Source organism: Leuciscus leuciscus, assembly GCF_965113295.1.
Source record: "Leuciscus leuciscus genome assembly, chromosome: 20".
Classification (NCBI taxonomy): Eukaryota; Metazoa; Chordata; class Actinopteri; order Cypriniformes; family Leuciscidae; genus Leuciscus; species Leuciscus leuciscus.
This window is the reverse complement of record NC_138744.1, coordinates 18,600,530-18,617,335: the sequence shown is the minus strand read 5'-3', so window position 1 is coordinate 18,617,335 and position 16,806 is coordinate 18,600,530. Positions and strand designations below refer to the sequence as shown.

Below are 16,806 nucleotides of genomic sequence, written 5' to 3'. Positions count from 1 at the left end.
ATTTATTTTGACAATATTATAATGCTATTAATCAAATAAAACAAAACACGGCCGTCTTTGGTTGTTCCATACATTCTATTTTATAAGGTGAAAGTAAAGTATCAGCAACCACAGCTTTCCTATTTGATTAATTTGAAAAAAGGTAACAGCCACAATAAATATAAAATAAATATATAAAAACACAAACAAATAAATAAATATGGCACAGTTTTTTTAAGAAAGTGACATACTTTTTTAGCAAGAAACTACAACTGTACAAATGCAATGGATTAAAAAAAATCACAGAAATCTGAACAATATTATTAAATTGCAACAAACTTGTTTATTTCCATCCTGTTGGGCAGCATGTTCATTTTCTTGCCATTGTGTTCTATAAATTAATAAAGCTTAAGCTCCTGAGCTTTACCAGTGTATATTTCTGTTCTGGTTGGCTATCCGTTTATAGCAATACTCCCTTAAATTGCAAATTACACGTGGTATATTCATTTTCAAAAGTTACAGAACTCAAAAGGTACTGAACAACAGGAATGAATTTAAATCCTTTAAAGCACGTTTCCCTTGATGTTGAAACAATAGGTTATCAACCTGTCACTCAATGCATGCGCTGTCACTTTAGGAACTTTACGTAACTTCAGCGTAAATCTCGCTCCGCCCGTCTCGACGCTCAGCACAGGTCAAAGCGCTTGTCTTTACGCAAAGTGCGTTTGTGAATAGCCGGAGCGTAGCGTGTTCGTCTGGCTGGTTCGCTCATGTTTCAGTGGGCCACACGGGGAAGGTAAATAAAGACAGGACGGTCACCAGCGCAACATTTACCCGTCAGAAACCGACAACCAGGGGGCCGTTAACCTCAGCCGTCTTTTTTAGGGCCTGCTTCGTTCTGTCGTGTTTTGGTTTTGTCAAAACTGCATTACTCACGGGATAAAAGGAGAAAGAGAGGAGAAGAGAGGTGACAACATCGCCTGGGCAGGTGAGAGGAGTGAGTTTATTTAGCTTGTAAGCTAACTGTCTGCTGCCTGCACAGTTGACTTAGTTGACCTGCTAGCTTTATTGTTATGATTCATAGCTGCTGTACAAACGAGGCTGCGAATAGCTAACCGCTTGTGGTCTAACGTTAGTACGTTGGGATGTTCATCTGCCATTTACACTTGGAAAAAGCGACACTTGCTCTCAGTAATGTTCCTGTGCTGAAGCCAAACTGACAGCAGACAAGAACCAGATCTGAGCAGAAGAGTTATGCATGTATGTTTTCATAACAGTGATCAGATGGCCAACTCAACCGGTGGCCACTTTTGTTCATCTCAATGATTTTTCATCAGAGGTGTCATGCACGAGGGAGTCAGGCTGTTTTTGGAATTATTGCATAAGGACAACAAAGTAGACCTGCACTGTTTGTGCACGTGCAATCTTGGTTAATTGTTAATAGATGTCTTCAGGAACAATGGAATCTGTGTAATCCTTCTAGTCTGGATAAGCTGATGAAACATATGTTTATGTCAGTGGAAAGGTAGCTCAGTCCACAGGATTAATCTCAAGCCGATGATTCATTGTCTTTCAGGCTCTGTTTAGGCTATAGCATCACGATGATCGCAGTAACTTTCTATGCAACTAGGGCTACAACCTTCCTGATACCAGTCTAGAGGTTCTCAACCTCTTAAAATTTAAATGAAGAGAAAACAACAATAAGTTTAAACAAAATCCCATATAATTTAATTTCTAGACTTGGAAAAGTAATGTAGGCTAAATGATTGAAATGATGTTTAGGTCTTTAAAACGAATTAAATTAAATAAATGAATTGTTTAGGTCTTTAGAATAAACATTAGCCTGTTTATTTTCCAGCAACCGGTTAAAATTTACAACAGTGCATAATATTCTGTATGCAATTTTCGCATTGGTCTGAACAAACACTGCTGACCGGCTGAATGAAAATGTAAATCCACTCTCTGACAGTAGGTGGCACTTATAGAACTGCAGAAATAGAGCCGTTTCCCCAGTAAATGTTGAACACAAAGAAGAATCACCCTAAAATGAAAATTAAGTCATTATTTACTCACCCTGGTGTTGTTCTAATAGCCTTCTTTCTTTTATGGACTACAAAAGGAGATTTACAAAAAAAATGTCCCGCTCACGCTTGTCATATTATGTGAATAGCGACCAGCATCAAGCTTTTTAAAAAAGACGCAGCAGTATCACAGAATGATCCCATCATGTTATGTGTCGTATATTCCAAGTGTTCTGGAGGTATATGATATGTGTTTGTCGAAACAAGATGTTATCGCATTCACCTCTGTCACCTGTCATTCTGACTGTCCTGACAGCAGGAGTTCTGGTCCGGAGGTATTGCATTTTGGGGATTTCTAGTCGTTGTATTTGGTGTCACGTTGTCGTTAATCTTGATTTCAAGTGGGACATAAAAGAAAGAATGGTGAACGGCATTAGAACAACAGCAGGGTCAGTAATATATTACTTAATTTTCACTTTAGAGTGGTGAAGTATCCCTTTTAGACTTTTAGTCACTACATAGAGGTAAGATAAAAAGAAAATGCCTTTGAAACTTTTCAGAAGACAGTCAGTTCCCTTCATATAACATACAATAATATAATTAATTAATTAATATGTTCATTCACAAAATTTTCCTCATTATTCTTTTAAAACTGCTTACTGCCTCGCCATGTTTTTTTATACAAATCAAAACCAATACTGTATGGTTCGCCTGCTTGAGACTATTGCCAACTTTGTTTAATGCTGGACAAAGTAATTATCATGAGTTTTTCAAATCGCAGAAATCAAATATGGTTTAATGATAATTATTACATGACTTGGTTGAATTCCAATGTAGAATGCGGTCTGTTATTTCCAGAGGTGGGTAGAGTATCCAAAAACTGTACTCAAGTAAAAGTGCAAGTAGGCCTACTTATAGAAATATTTACTAAAAGTAATAATCTTAATAGTTACTTGAGTAAGAGTAAAAAAGTATCCAATGAAAAAACTACTCAAGTAACTAGTTACTTCGGATCATATATATATATATATATATATATATATATATATATATATGAAGACTTCATGATGCAAAAGCCTCTGAGTGCCATCTGAAATTTTCTTCTAAAACAAGCATTTTTATCAAGCTTGTATATTTAAGTTCAGTAATTTCACTTTAATGACAATTAATTTTCATTGCCATTTAAGTGAAATAACTGAACATAAACATACATACAAGCTTGCTCTTTTAGTAGAAAATTTCAGATGGTACTCAGAGGCTTTTGCATCATGAAGTCGTCAAATATATATAAAATGATATTATCATAAGTAGATAGGCTATCTTTGCAACAAAAACAGAAGAGACAAGCATTATTTCTGCCATCTGTATAGCCCGAAAATCATTGCCTGTCCTTTGGTTTGAATAATATTAACTTATACAACTACATTTGGATTATTAGACAATGTCGAAATAAAGTGAATCTGCAGTGTTGCATTCAAAGGCATGTAATTGACACAGAGAAGAGAGAGTTAAAACTCTACACATGTGCTCGCGCTCATGACTGCTACTTACACACAAACTACCGCGGGATGGCGGGTGTTCATAAACTGTGAACAATGGTAACTTATTTAATGTATAAATAAATGTATATGTCCAAAAACGGATAATGTCATACTTTCTAGTAGTGCTATCGTGGCGTAATAATCTGTTTGGTTGTAAAATGTATTAACGTTACCTGAGTGAAATGAAATCGAATATATCGTCCTGTGGAATCATTCATTCACAGACAAAGATGTTCAACTAATAAAGATCTTCATCGCTGGCAAAAATATGATGCATTTGAAGATTTGCTCTCACTTGACTGTACTGTAGGTCCACTGCCACTTCATCTAACGCTCTTGATGTGATTAAATCTTCCTGTTACGACTCCGAGTCGAGTGTGAATTGAAATGGCTTCAGACGATTCAGTGCGTGCAGGAACTGAACAGTTCATCCAAACTGATTCGCGAACCGATTTAGACAGATCTGCCAACTTGTTTGATGAAGTCTTTGAACAGAATCGACTCAAAAGAGTGATTCATTTGTGAATTGAGCATCGCTCAAGCCCAGAAAAAAAGATACAGCGCGCTTGGAATAAACTACTTATTTAACAACACATATTGCATTAAAATAAAGTAACGAGAGGAACGTCTCCCAACGTAACGAAGTAAAAGTACAGTTTTTTCATTAGAAATGTACTCGAGTTAAAGTAAAAGTACCCACATTCAAATCTACTCTTAAAAGTAAAATTTTCCCCAAAAAATACTCAAGTAAATGTAACGAAGTAAATGTAATTCGTTACTACCCACCTCTGGTTATTTCTTGATAACAGACCGCTGCGAAGTATAACACACCGTTGCCATGAAAAACAGAGCGTTGCTATGGACGCGGAACGGACTATTTTCTTTAGCGGAAGCAATACAATCGTTTTTAAATCAATAAACTCCTTTTTAAATAAATATTTTGTGTCAAATTATTTATTTATTTTGTAGGTAGCCATGTAATAAGCGGGGAAATGTATAGCGAGGCGGTTGTTATAGCGAATAACAACCCCTTCAGACTGATTCAAGACTCCTCCGCTTCGCGTCGGGGTCCCGTTCAGCCTGTCGGGGTTTTTATTCGCTATAACAACCGCCTTGCTCTACATTATCCCTTACTTAAACTATGAAATGTTAATACTTAACGCCTTGTATTTTATCGTGGTTTATCGTCAAACCAGTAACCGTTTCATCCCTCACATGAATACTGATGAAAGCAAAAATACGAATGCCATATAATATTTTCGAAAACAATACTAGGGCTATGGGGCCTTTGAATATTGTTGCGGACAGTGGTGGGCCTTGGAGTCAAAAAGGTTGAGAACCACTGATCTCTAGACCCTTAACCACTACACTACTGTCACTTTTATAACATGCCAATTAATGATGACATTTCATTTACTTGTAGATATCTCAAGGTGTTAGTTTGATCCAGCCTCACTGTGTGTTGTCATGGCGATGCGGGAGTTAGTGGATGCGGAATGTGGGGGAGCCAATCCCCTTATGAAACTGACTGGTCACATGACCCAAGAAGGAGGGGCTTGGAGACATCGATCAACACCCACTGTAAGTTACAAACGTTTGTTTTTTTTGTAACCGGGGCAAATGTTTGGCTCCAACCCTAATCAAACACAACTGAGAACAACTAATCAAGGTCTTCAGGATTATTAGAAAGCTACAGGCAGGTCAGCTTGATCAGAGTTGGAGCTAAACCCTTCAGGAAAGTGGACCGAGAGGGCCAGAGTTGAGAACCTCTGATGTAAATATACTGATTTGCCAAGAATGTGTTTATTCATCATACTGTTTACAATCATCCCTAATGATGGTGGCTCCGGCTCTCGAGCATGCTGGAAATGAGACTTTATCCCAAAGAGTCTGATCATCAGAAGTTTAGGAATTCAATTTTGTTTTGAATTTAGTTTTTTTGCGGGCATGACAACAGCATGCCAAACTGACACCTGCAAATTATAGGACTCGCAACCGCATTCTCTGCCACCCTGTGCTGTTTGAATAAAACATTGAAAGATTAATGGCAGAAGTTGTGGTTAATATTTAATAATTGATGCATTAATCAATTATGTGCAGTGATTCATATATATAAATATGCAAATAATGCAAATAATCAATAGTTGCTGCCTTGAAAATAATAAAATCTAACGATTAAATGAATATACTTTTTTTTTTTACTCTTTTCCCCCCCATAGATTCCTCCTACTCCAATTGAAATAGCCACGGAAGAGGAGGTGTGTATTTTGGTCTTTTAGTATTTCAAGGTGTTTTCAATTTCTATGACCTGATGTTTGTATCGGGTCAAGTAGTCTGTGATCATGTCCCGTGTTCTTACTGTAATGACATCCTGTTGTTTTTGAAATCCAGCTGGTCAATGAGTTTCTACAGGCCCCACAACGGCCTCCTCACAGTTTTGACATGGGTCAACTGCTGGAGGAAATGCAGCAGATAGATCAACAGAACTACAGACAGGCTCCACAGAGAGGTAGTGTGCACAAACACACATCCAGACAGATTTCAGCATGTTTAAGTGTGATATAACTATATGTTTTCTTTTCTCAGCTCCTGACGTGGCTGCTCTGGCGCTGTCTGGCGATTGGGCGGCAGAGTTCTTGTCCACTGGTGACTCCGCCTCTTCTTCTGGACAAGCTGGTCTTGATCCAGCTGATGCTGATTGGACCAGAGAATTCATCAATGAAGTTGCAGGTTAATACATATCTATATCTATATATCTATATCTATATCTATATCTCTCTCTCTCTCTCTATATATATATATATATATATATATATATATATATATATATATATATATACTGTATACACATACAGTATGTGTGTTTGTGTGTGTGTACAAATACAATATTATTCACACACACACACACACACACACACACACACACACACACACACACACACACACACACACACACACACACACACACACACACACACACACACCTAACAAAAGTTTTGGCATTGACATCAATCAATTTTGTGTTTTGCAAAGTTTTTTCACATATTTCTATGGTATACTGGAAAACAATGGTAAGTATTCAGTAAGTGTTAAAGGCTTTTATCGCCAAAAGCATTTGATATATGCAATATTTACAGTGTTGACCCTTCTTCATAACCTCTGTAATTCACTCATGCTGGACTCATGCCAAATCCTGACTGATGGCTATCCGTTCTTGACTTGCTTGTCCACTCACCTTTTGAGGATTGACCACAGGTTCTCTAAGGGATTAAGATCCGGGGAGGTCCCTGGCCACGGATCCAAAATTTCAATATAATAATCTCCGAGCCACTTCATATATCTTGTAACATGGTGCTCCATAATGCTGGAAAAAGCATGGATCATCACCAAATCGCTCCTGGATCAATGAGAGAAGTTGCAGTTGCAGGATGTTTTGGTACCATTTTTTTATACATGGCAGTGTTTTTGGGCAGAATTGTGAGAGAGCTCACTACCATGGATGAAAAGCAACCCCATAGATGGATGGTCTGAGGATGCTTTACTGTTGGCACGACACAGGACTCTTTTCTTGGTGGTGACACGATTCCGCAGCCGAAGGAGTAGGAGACACACTTTCCCATGTGCTGATGATATGATGACGTTAGCTGGCCATTGTGCCAGGGCCAAAAGATGACCAGTGATGCTTTTTACAATTACTTAAAATCCATCTGATCTGATCTAGAATAATCTAGAAATTATGTGAATCAACACAACAACTGATGCAGCAAACTTTGCTAAACACAATTTATGTCACTGCCAAAACTGTTGGCCGTGACTGTATGTAAATGGCATATATTATATCCTTTTTTAATTTAAGATGCTATTAGATGTCATTAAAATATCATTAGATGTCATTCAATGTCATTAGGTGACAATTGACAATTCAGACAAATCTTCTTTTATCTTTGCCCAGCCATCCTTTCATTCTCCGTAGCTCTACTTTTTCCTGTTGTCTTTTACTATACTTCAACCACTCAGTTCCCTTCCTCCTGTCTCATAGACCCCGGCCGCTGGGCAGAGGAGTACCTGGAGCAATCAGAGGAGAAGTTATGGCTTGGAGATTTGGGAGAAAGAGAACAGGACAAAGAATGGTATTTTATGTTTCTTAAAAGGAATAATATAGAGAGACTTGGCATTAGAATATTATACACTATTGTTTTTTTATGTTTCGAAAGAAGTCTCTTATACTCACCAAGGCTGCATTTATTTGATCACAAATACAATAAAGTATATACAGTAGTTGTGCTGCTTAAATTTTTTAAAACGCATTTAACTCGTTGCTTAAATCGCATTTATTTGAAATATCTTTTGTAATATTATAAATGTCTTTACTGTCACTTTTGATCAACTTAATGCATCCTTGCCTAATCAAAAAATCATATTCAAACATTTGAATGGTAACGTACATACGGTAGATTATACTAAGGTTAGAGCAAGAGTAATAGATGTTTACAGAGTCCTGATCCTACCCTTACCTTTAATGTATTTTTTATACTATCAGGACACAAGAATACCAGTCAGGTGAAGAACTACGTCAAACAGCGAATGAACTCCTTGCCAAAGTGGACGACCCTAAACTCAAGAACACAGAGGTGAGAGCAAAAGGAAGGGTCTCCCCGCTGTCGGTGTTGTTTAAGTGTTCTTTGAGCTGCACCTGAAACACTTTAGTCCAAGTCACCACATGTATTGATATATTAAACGAGCATGCACATATTGCAACTAAAACACAAATTGTAAACCAATAATTCCACTTCTAAAAAAATATCATTTTAATATGAATAGTTCTATATAAGTTGCTATGTTGCTTGATAACCACAAACTGCCTACGGTTGGGTTAATAAACTGTTTTACTTGGTAGAAGAACTGTTTATTCTGATAGCTATTAATACATAAATTTGACCATAAGTAAGAAGTTTTTTGGCAATCCACCTTGGTAAAATCCCTGTGTCACATGGCTTCTCATGACATATTGCTGTATTAAATGCAGCAGCACTAGAACTTTGGTAACATACGTTTATGAAAAATGTTTTTTGCTAGACATTTGACTAAAGTGTATCTATTTCAGAATAAATTTGCTCTGCTTTCACCCATGCCACATCACAGAAATTATCCATCACAACGGATCCCTCAAGTTAAGATAAAACCGTGTTAATGTTGTCTCAAGGGATCATTTTACATCCCAGAATGCACTTCTGGGTTATATTTAAAAGGTTAAGTAACACATTACTGACCACAGGTTCTCCATGGGATTAAAGATGATTATTATTTAGGTAAATTTTTTGCCTTGTGGTTGATAATAAAGTGATGTGACATCGTTCACGTTTTCATGGGCATTTCTTCACTTATTCATTCTGTCTTTTTTTCATTTAACTCTGCTCTGCCTTTGTCATATAATTTGGGATATGTTATGCTTTTGGCCGTTACTCCTTCCTCCTTGTGCCTGACCATAACTGTCAAGAAGAAACCACTGATGGACTTGTGTGTGTGTGTGTGTGTGTGTTCAATGCATCGCCAATGTGTTTCCTGTTAGCAGTAGATGTGTAATAGCTGTTGTTGTTGTTGTTGTTGTTATTGTGTAGTTCCTGCGGTTCATTAGGCAGATTGGCGATGGCAGTGTGACTGTGGAGGACAGAGCAGGAAAAGAGCACACTGATAAAGCACAGGCCAAGGAGGCACAGCACTGGGCCTCAAGCCTTTCCCAGGTACGAACCCTTCCCAGCTCCTCTGATAGAGGAAACACTGTGAAGGGTGACACTGCAGCACTTTGGCAGCCATCTTGGCTCTTCTCAAGCTGTAACTACATGGCATACTGTAAATCCTTGCCGATTTGCACTGCAGGGATTTAAATACCAACCCATGTGAAAATACAGTTTTGCATTAGAGACTGAATTGTTTAGAGATTAAATTTGGTATTCTAAATCTATTTACAATACATGTATATACCAAAAGTTTGAGTATTTGGTTTGAGTATACCAAAAATATAATTAAAAGTTTGGGGTCAGTAAGATTTTTTTTGTTAATGAAATTAATGAAATTTGAAATTAATAGTTTTATTCAGCAATGATGCATTCAATTTATCAAAAGTGACTGTAAAGACATTTATAATGTTACAAAAGATTTCTGTCAAATAAATGCTGTTCTTTTGAACTTTATATTCATCAAAGAGTCTTAATAAAAAGTATAATGGTTTTCTCCCAAAATGTAACGTTTTTTTTAAATTGTACTTTTGATCAGCTTTGGTGAGCATATAAGACTTCTTTCAAAAACATTAAAAAAAAATCGTACTGACGCCAAACTTTTTAACTGTAGTGTAATCTAATTTCAAAATCATCTATCAAATTATTTGTAATATTTAATTATAAACATATATGACCCTGGACCACAAAACCAGTCACATGGGTCAATTTCTTGAAATTCAGATTTATACATCCATTGATGTATGGTTTGTTAGGATAGGACAATATCTGTCCGAGATACAACTATTTGAAAATCTGGAATCTGAGGGTGCAAAAAAATCGAAACATTGAGAAAATTATCTTTAAAGTTGTCCATTTATGTTCGCGATTGTGCTGCATTCACTCACATAAATAAATGTTTTATATTCTTACAGTAGAAAATTTACAAATTATCTTCATGGACCATGATCTTTACTTAATAACCTAATGATTTTTGGCATAAAAGAAAAGATAATTTTGACCCATACAATGTATTGTTGGCTATTGCCACAAATATACCCGTGCTATTTGTGACTGGTTTTGTGATCAAGGGTCACATATTAGTTAATTATAAACATATTAGTTAAAATACTTCGATTTAATACAGTTTATAACAAAACATTATGATGTTAAATGAATAAGAAATATTAAAGATTATCCACTTTAATATCCACTAGGTCATCAGTCAAATTTGTGGAGTTAATGCAGCTTGAGTTTTCACTCAAATTGTTACGCAGATAATATAAATATGGATAAAATTAGAAACTGTATTTTCACTAGTGGTCTCGGACGTTTGAACCCCACTGTATATCAAGCCAAGTCCACGTTTTTTCAAAGGATAAATCACAATTGTCCAGGTCTAGGTCTTGGAAACTGGCCCTTTTTAAAAAAAAGATATTTGTTTTATCCCACGGTTCAAACGAGCAGTAGCTTGTGATATTTCCTTCTTCCTTCTATCATGGACGATCATCATGACATGATCCCTACATTTTAACATTTTAACCTCCATCCATACCTAAATTTTCCCGCTATGCCTAACAATCTCACACCAAACGCACACTATCCATAAATACCCCCTACCTGTACCCTCTGTCCCAAACTGGCTGCCCAGTTCCTGGAATCAAGGGAAGGGAATGTGGAAGTGGAAACCCGTGAGGGCAAAGAGAAGAATGACAAAGTTAAAGCTAAACAGGCAGAGCAGTGGGCTACTATCGTCAGGCAGGTAGGACCCTGATCACCTGGAAACAGTGATGCAGTAGTCCTGCTATGTGTTTTGCCTGTGTAGGCTTGTCATGTTCATTATGTTAACTAGCTCCTGCTGACCTGCTGCCTTAAAGAGAGCAGACTGTTGCTTTAGTTTAATAGTGCTTTTAACATAGTTATCACTGAAAGACGTGTACAGCTAAACCCTGCTCACACTGCTTTTCACTTGTGCCCAGCTACTGAAACCACTTTGACTTCCTGCAATAGTGAAGGTACACTGAGCATTGCTTGCTATTTTTAATATAGAGAGGAAAGGAAAGATGGATGAATGAGGGTGAGTTTTTTCTTCTTCCTCTGTTGGTCTCTCATGCCCACTTTCTTTTTCCATTACATCCTTTCTTTTTTCCCCCACTCTCATTCATCACAGTATGTTGTCTTTTTTTTTCCCTTCACCTGAGTATTATTTAAAGGTGCAGTAAGCGATTTTTAAAAAACGTTGAAAGGGGAGCGGACTGAGCACCACAATAAACTTGTAGCCAATCAGCAGTAGGAGGCGTGTCCACTCATGATGGGAGAGGAGAGAGAGTGAGCAAGAGGGAGTATTATCTTGCTTCGCATCTGCACTAATAAAAGAAACACTCTTGCATTGTGTGTTCGTGCATTTTGGGGATGGGTGTGTTTGTTTGGGTTGGTTTCAAATATCAACAACGTGTTCAACAACGATTTTGAGAAATCGCTTATTGCACCTTTAAGCATTTGCAGGCTCTGTGATGTGTTAATATGGAGGCTGTTAACAGCCTGGCATGTCGCTGTGCTCGGTAGGTTTCGGCAGATTCTGCTGAATCATGGGTAGATGAATTCGCCACTTATGGGCCAGACTTCCAGCAGGCCAAAGCAGCGGTGGAGGTGAGCCAGGCTGCACACTTGCACACAGATAGATGAACTTGAGTGTGATACCTTTGCATTCATTGGTGCTTGTGTTGTTGTGTGTGTGTGTGTGAGTTCAGAGTGATGTTGATTTCTGGGAGAAACTCCAGCAGGAGTGGGAGGAAATGGCGAAGAGGGATGCTGAAGCTCACCCTTGGCTCTCGGACTTCGACCAGATGCTCAGCAGTTCTTATGACAAGGTATCTGGATATACACCTGTACCCATTTACAGCATGGATACTTCCACCTAACTGAAACCTTGAGCCCTTTCCCAGGCTGTTATCTGTGCTTTATTACTGTTTATTAAATGGTTAGTTCCAGTCTTTGATTCGTAGTAAAAATAGACAAAATAACTGGCAATATGATGTCTAGAATGTACACTACTTAAATATAAACCTCTTGTTGGACTGTTGTAGAAGAGCAATATCATACTCTCAATCATGCTGTTACCTGTGGCCGAATCTCAGTCGTTCTTATATTCAGAAGGACAGCATTTTAAATGTTGCATACTAAATATTCACTCTTTTTAATACTAAGTTTAAATTTGCTGCACAAAAATCATTTAATAATTTTCTTTTCTTTAAGTAGATTTTTTTATTGTTCAGATTCCAAATTCACTACGTTCAAAAGTTTGAGGATGGTAAGATTTTTTTTTTTTAAAGAAGTCTCTTGTGCTCACCAAGGCTGCATTTATTTGATTACAAATATAGTAAAAAAAAAATAATAATACTGTGAAATATTATTACAATTTATATTTTTTATAGATTTTTAAAGATTTCTAATTTCTAATTTAACTGAATTTAATTTAACAGCAGCCATTATTCCAGTCTTCAGTGTGATCCTTTAGAAATCATTTTATTTCACATTTTCAAATTTTAATAATTGTTCATATTATTATTAAGATTATAAAGGTCTTTACTGTCACTTGTGATTAGCCTAATACACTCTTGCAGAATAAAAGTATTAATTTCTCTCTCACACACACACACACACACACAAAAAAAAAACTTACTGACCCCAGACTTTTGAACGTGTGTTTTATTCAGATATCCAAACTTTTTCAGAGAATGATTTTAAAAAATCATTGGGAAAAAAAATATTTGTGAATATTTACTTTCATGTTGTTGGTCCCATTAAAATTAATGTGAATATGCCTTTACTCTTCTCCTAGGGATATCAATTTGAAGAAGACAACCCCTACCTGTCCCACGATGATCCGTTTGCCGAGGGCGTGAAGAGGATGGAGGCGGGGGACATTCCTGGAGCCGTACGTCTCTTCGAGAGCGCGGTTCAGAGAGAGCCAGACAACCAGCTGGTCAGAGCCTCATACGTATAAACCCGACATCCAAAAACTGATGATACATTTTGTCTCAAGGGACTCTAACTCTGTTCTACTTGTTTGTCTCTGTGAAACGCTGACTGTGTGTGACGATACTGCAGGCTTGGCAATATCTGGGCACCTGCCAGGCGGAGAACGAGCAAGAGTTTGCTGCTATCAGCGCCCTCCGCAGGTGAGAAGTATAACTGCAGTCTTGCTGTGCACATCAATTAAATTCTCCTGACTAGTCTATGACAAATATGATTTATTAAAATACTGCTCCTGCCTTTTATATTTAAGTCTCAATCGTTGTTTTCAGATGTATTGAGCTGAAAAAGGACAATCTGACGGCTCTCATGGCTCTAGCTGTGAGCTTCACCAATGAGTCACTGCACAGACAGGCCTGCGAGACGCTCCGTGATTGGTTGAGGCACAACCCCAAATACAGGCCTATCCTGGAGCAGCATGAACGAGAGAAGGAGAGGGAGGGTGTGAAAGAGAAGGAGAAAGAGAGGGAGAGATTTGGATCTCTTTTGCCAGAGTAAGAGGATTCTTGAATGCAGAAAAAAAAAACATTCTTGGTTAAAGGTCTGAAAAACTGGTCCTGTAACTGTGTGCTAACAAGATGCAAGCTATTAATGTCATCTCTTCTTGTTAATCAGCTGCGATGAGGAACATTAGATTTTGTTGATTGCACCGAGTACAGGTTTCGCTCCTCATGTATACTGCCGTTCAATAAGATATTTCTGAAAGATCTTAAATCTTATTCATGATTGTACAACACTGTGGATTGATCAGATGTGGAAGAAGCCTGTTTTCAGTGCCTGTCGACACCGGCATGAGATATGCATAAGTCACTGGACACGGCACTGTAACCAAGCAACAGATTTACATTTGTCACCAATCATAAGCGAGCAGTGCTCTAAAAATATATCCAACACAAACACAGGTGTGGAGTTCCATCTCAGTTCCATCCAAGTGTTTTAATCAGTTGACGGTGCAGATATTAAAATACTTTTTGTATGACTCAAGAATGATTATGCACTGTCTTTTCTTCATTAAATAATATTTTTTTAAAGTAAAATCTACTCACCATTTTGTTCCAAACCTGCCTGACTGGCTAACTTCTGTGGAGCACAAAAGGAGGGTTTCAGAAGAATATTCTGGCCTAATGAAAGTGAATGAGCACTGGGTTTCTTAAGCTTTTAAACCACCATGAAAGTGTTTTAAAATTGACTGTATTCCAAGTCTTTTGAAGTGATATGATTGTTTTTTGGTCATGCGGGCGAGTAAATAATGACAGTATTTGAGTTTTTTGGGTGGACTATCCCTTTGAGCTACAGACTAATCCAGTTCTTTCCTTCTTTCTTCTTCCTCTTAGGGCACTGTTCAGTGAAGTGCAGACGTTGTTTTTGAGTGCGGCGGCCGCTGACCCCGCACGGGTTGACCCTGAGCTGCAGTGTGGGCTGGGCGTTCTCTTCAACCTCAGTGGAGAGTATGACAAGGCTGTGGACTGCTTCAGTGCCGCCCTGTCTGTGATGCCACAGGTTGGTTCATTCACACTTAAAAGTGGGGTAAGCGTTATTTGAAAAACGCTGTTTGGAAGTTAGTCGGACCGACACAGGAACAACAACAGCAAACATTTGTAGCCAATCAGCATTAGTTGACGGTGGAGGAGAAAGAATGAGCAAGAGGGAGATTTGAAGAAAGACTGCAGAAATAGAGATGAGACACAATACAAAAGAGAAAAGTTGAGACGAAATCACTGGAAAATTAAGGGTTATGACTGGGCAAGAGCTTTAGGACTCGCTAGAGAATGCGGTGTTTAGCGTCATTGTTAGTGCACTCGCATGTTCAAGACCGACTCGAAGCAGGCGGTTAGGGTTGGAGGCGGAGTTTTGAAGGCGGAGCATTGAAGAGAGGGGTGTGTTTGTTTGGGTTGATTTCAAATATCAACAATGTCCAACTGCGCTTTTGAAACATAGCTTACCCCACCTTCAAAGCAGTGACACACCAGGAATGATAACTTAAACGATAAATGTAACTATCATATTTTATTAATCGTTCTAATTCTATGAGAATAGGGAAGTCCACACCACAGCTAAATATTATATAGTTATCAGCTAGTTATCATAACGACATAGAGAAATTATATTATTGAAATCATTTTCAGAATCATTTTTAGCTACAAAACTGCAGCATGTGCTTATAACAAACAATGTAAATGTGGACGCAGGTATAGTTCATCATTATAGTTACCTTTATAGTTATCGTTGTTGGTGGGAACAGGTCTTTATACATAGTTATATTCTACACATTTTTACACATTGTTCATCAGTATTTTAGTTCACATTCTTCCTTCTCTCAACCCTACGTGAAGGATTATCTGCTGTGGAACAAGCTGGGAGCAACTCTTGCAAATGGTAATCGCTCCGAGGAAGCGGTCGCAGCTTACAGACGCGCACTGGAGTTACAGCCTGGATTTGTACGGAGCCGATACAACCTGGGCATCAGCTGTGTCAACCTGGGTGCACACAGGTTAGTAAAAGAAGAAGGTTTCATTGGGGTAAACAAGCAAACAAAAAGCTAAATGCCATTTGTCGTTTCTCCATCAGGGAGGCAGTAGAGCACTTCCTAGAAGCCCTTTCTCTGCAGCGACAGGCCGCCGGGGATGGAGAGGGAGGCGCGGGGCGAGGGCCAGGTACAGCAGTGACTGTGATGTCAGATAACATCTGGTCCACCTTACGCATGGCACTGAGCATGATGGGAGAAAGCTCGCTTTACTCAGCCGCCGACCGGCGAGATCTGGACACGCTGCTGGTGCACTTCTCCCCGAGAGAAGGAGAGACAGAATGAAGGATGGAGGAGTTGAAGGAGCGCATGAAGATAGAATGTGAGTGTGGAGAAGCCTGTTTTGGAGAGAAACATCAAGACTCGTGATGTACATTTCAACAAAGGGACATGACGTCGCTTCACTAAAAGAGTGAAAGCCCATTTAGCTCTAGCACTGCATTAATGGACAGACAAATGCCTGAGGAAAAAGAGACATGTTGAAAAGCCCATGGTACAGTTTAAAAACACAACAGAATTGCTATGGATTGTCACAAGTTTACGCTTACAGAGAATCTGTTGTAATTTTTCCATTTAGTTAATCTTGATGATTACTGTTCTTTCCATTGTCCTTATCAAAATGACAGTAATATTTCTCTTATGGGGAAAGTAAGGTCCCTGCACTGTGAGCTCAAGAGTACTTGCCTCTGTTTGACAGAAAAGAGGGATGTGGAGATCTAATTGTGTTCTACGTCACTATGGCTCCTGTACAAAGTAACAGTGATTTGCAAGCCTTAAAGTTATATTGGCACCTTCATTCGTAAGCGAAACTGAAAGACATGTCTGTAAGCACTCTTTCTTATCGGATATTTGCTCTTGCTGTAAAATTATTTGCTTAATTGTAAATTCTACTTGCCATATTGTGTATTGTACCATAATTATTAATGTTTTGCATATAGCCAATTCAAATTGCTATTACTTCAAGCAATAAAGCTTTGACAAAGATGCTTAGT

General features: G+C 38.2%; 1 protein-coding gene across 2 annotated transcripts; it reads left to right on the top strand.

Annotated features, from left to right (window-relative positions):
• Positions 1 to 704: 704 nt before the first annotated feature.
• Positions 705 to 16,804, top strand: pex5 (peroxisomal biogenesis factor 5). Of its 2 annotated transcripts, XM_082149692.1 has the most exons (16): positions 705 to 967; positions 4,965 to 5,122; positions 5,761 to 5,799; positions 5,933 to 6,050; positions 6,128 to 6,271; positions 7,581 to 7,671; positions 8,082 to 8,172; positions 9,160 to 9,282; positions 11,821 to 11,904; positions 12,006 to 12,125; positions 13,097 to 13,240; positions 13,366 to 13,436; positions 13,563 to 13,784; positions 14,625 to 14,790; positions 15,624 to 15,781; positions 15,859 to 16,804. In XM_082149692.1, the coding sequence occupies exons 2-16, from the start codon at positions 5,009 to 5,011 to the stop codon at positions 16,097 to 16,099; spliced, it is 1,926 nt and encodes a 641-aa protein (XP_082005818.1). In that variant the 5' UTR covers positions 705 to 967; positions 4,965 to 5,008; the 3' UTR covers positions 16,100 to 16,804. The 2 variants fall into 2 exon arrangements, with proteins under 2 accessions (XP_082005818.1, XP_082005819.1); XM_082149693.1 differs by lacking the exon at positions 9,160 to 9,282 and having other exon boundaries at positions 706 to 967.
• Positions 16,805 to 16,806: the final 2 nt, after the last annotated feature.

Excerpts from the sequence above, each read along its gene's own strand:
- pex5 (XM_082149692.1), top strand. The coding sequence starts at position 5,009 with ATGGCGATGCGGGAGTTAGTGGATGCGGAATGTGGGGGAGCCAATCCC. Across the intron at positions 5,123-5,760 it reads GACATCGATCAACACCCACT|ATTCCTCCTACTCCAATTGA; the intron begins GTAAGTTACAAA and ends TCCCCCCCATAG. Across the intron at positions 13,437-13,562 it reads GCTATCAGCGCCCTCCGCAG|ATGTATTGAGCTGAAAAAGG; the intron begins GTGAGAAGTATA and ends CGTTGTTTTCAG.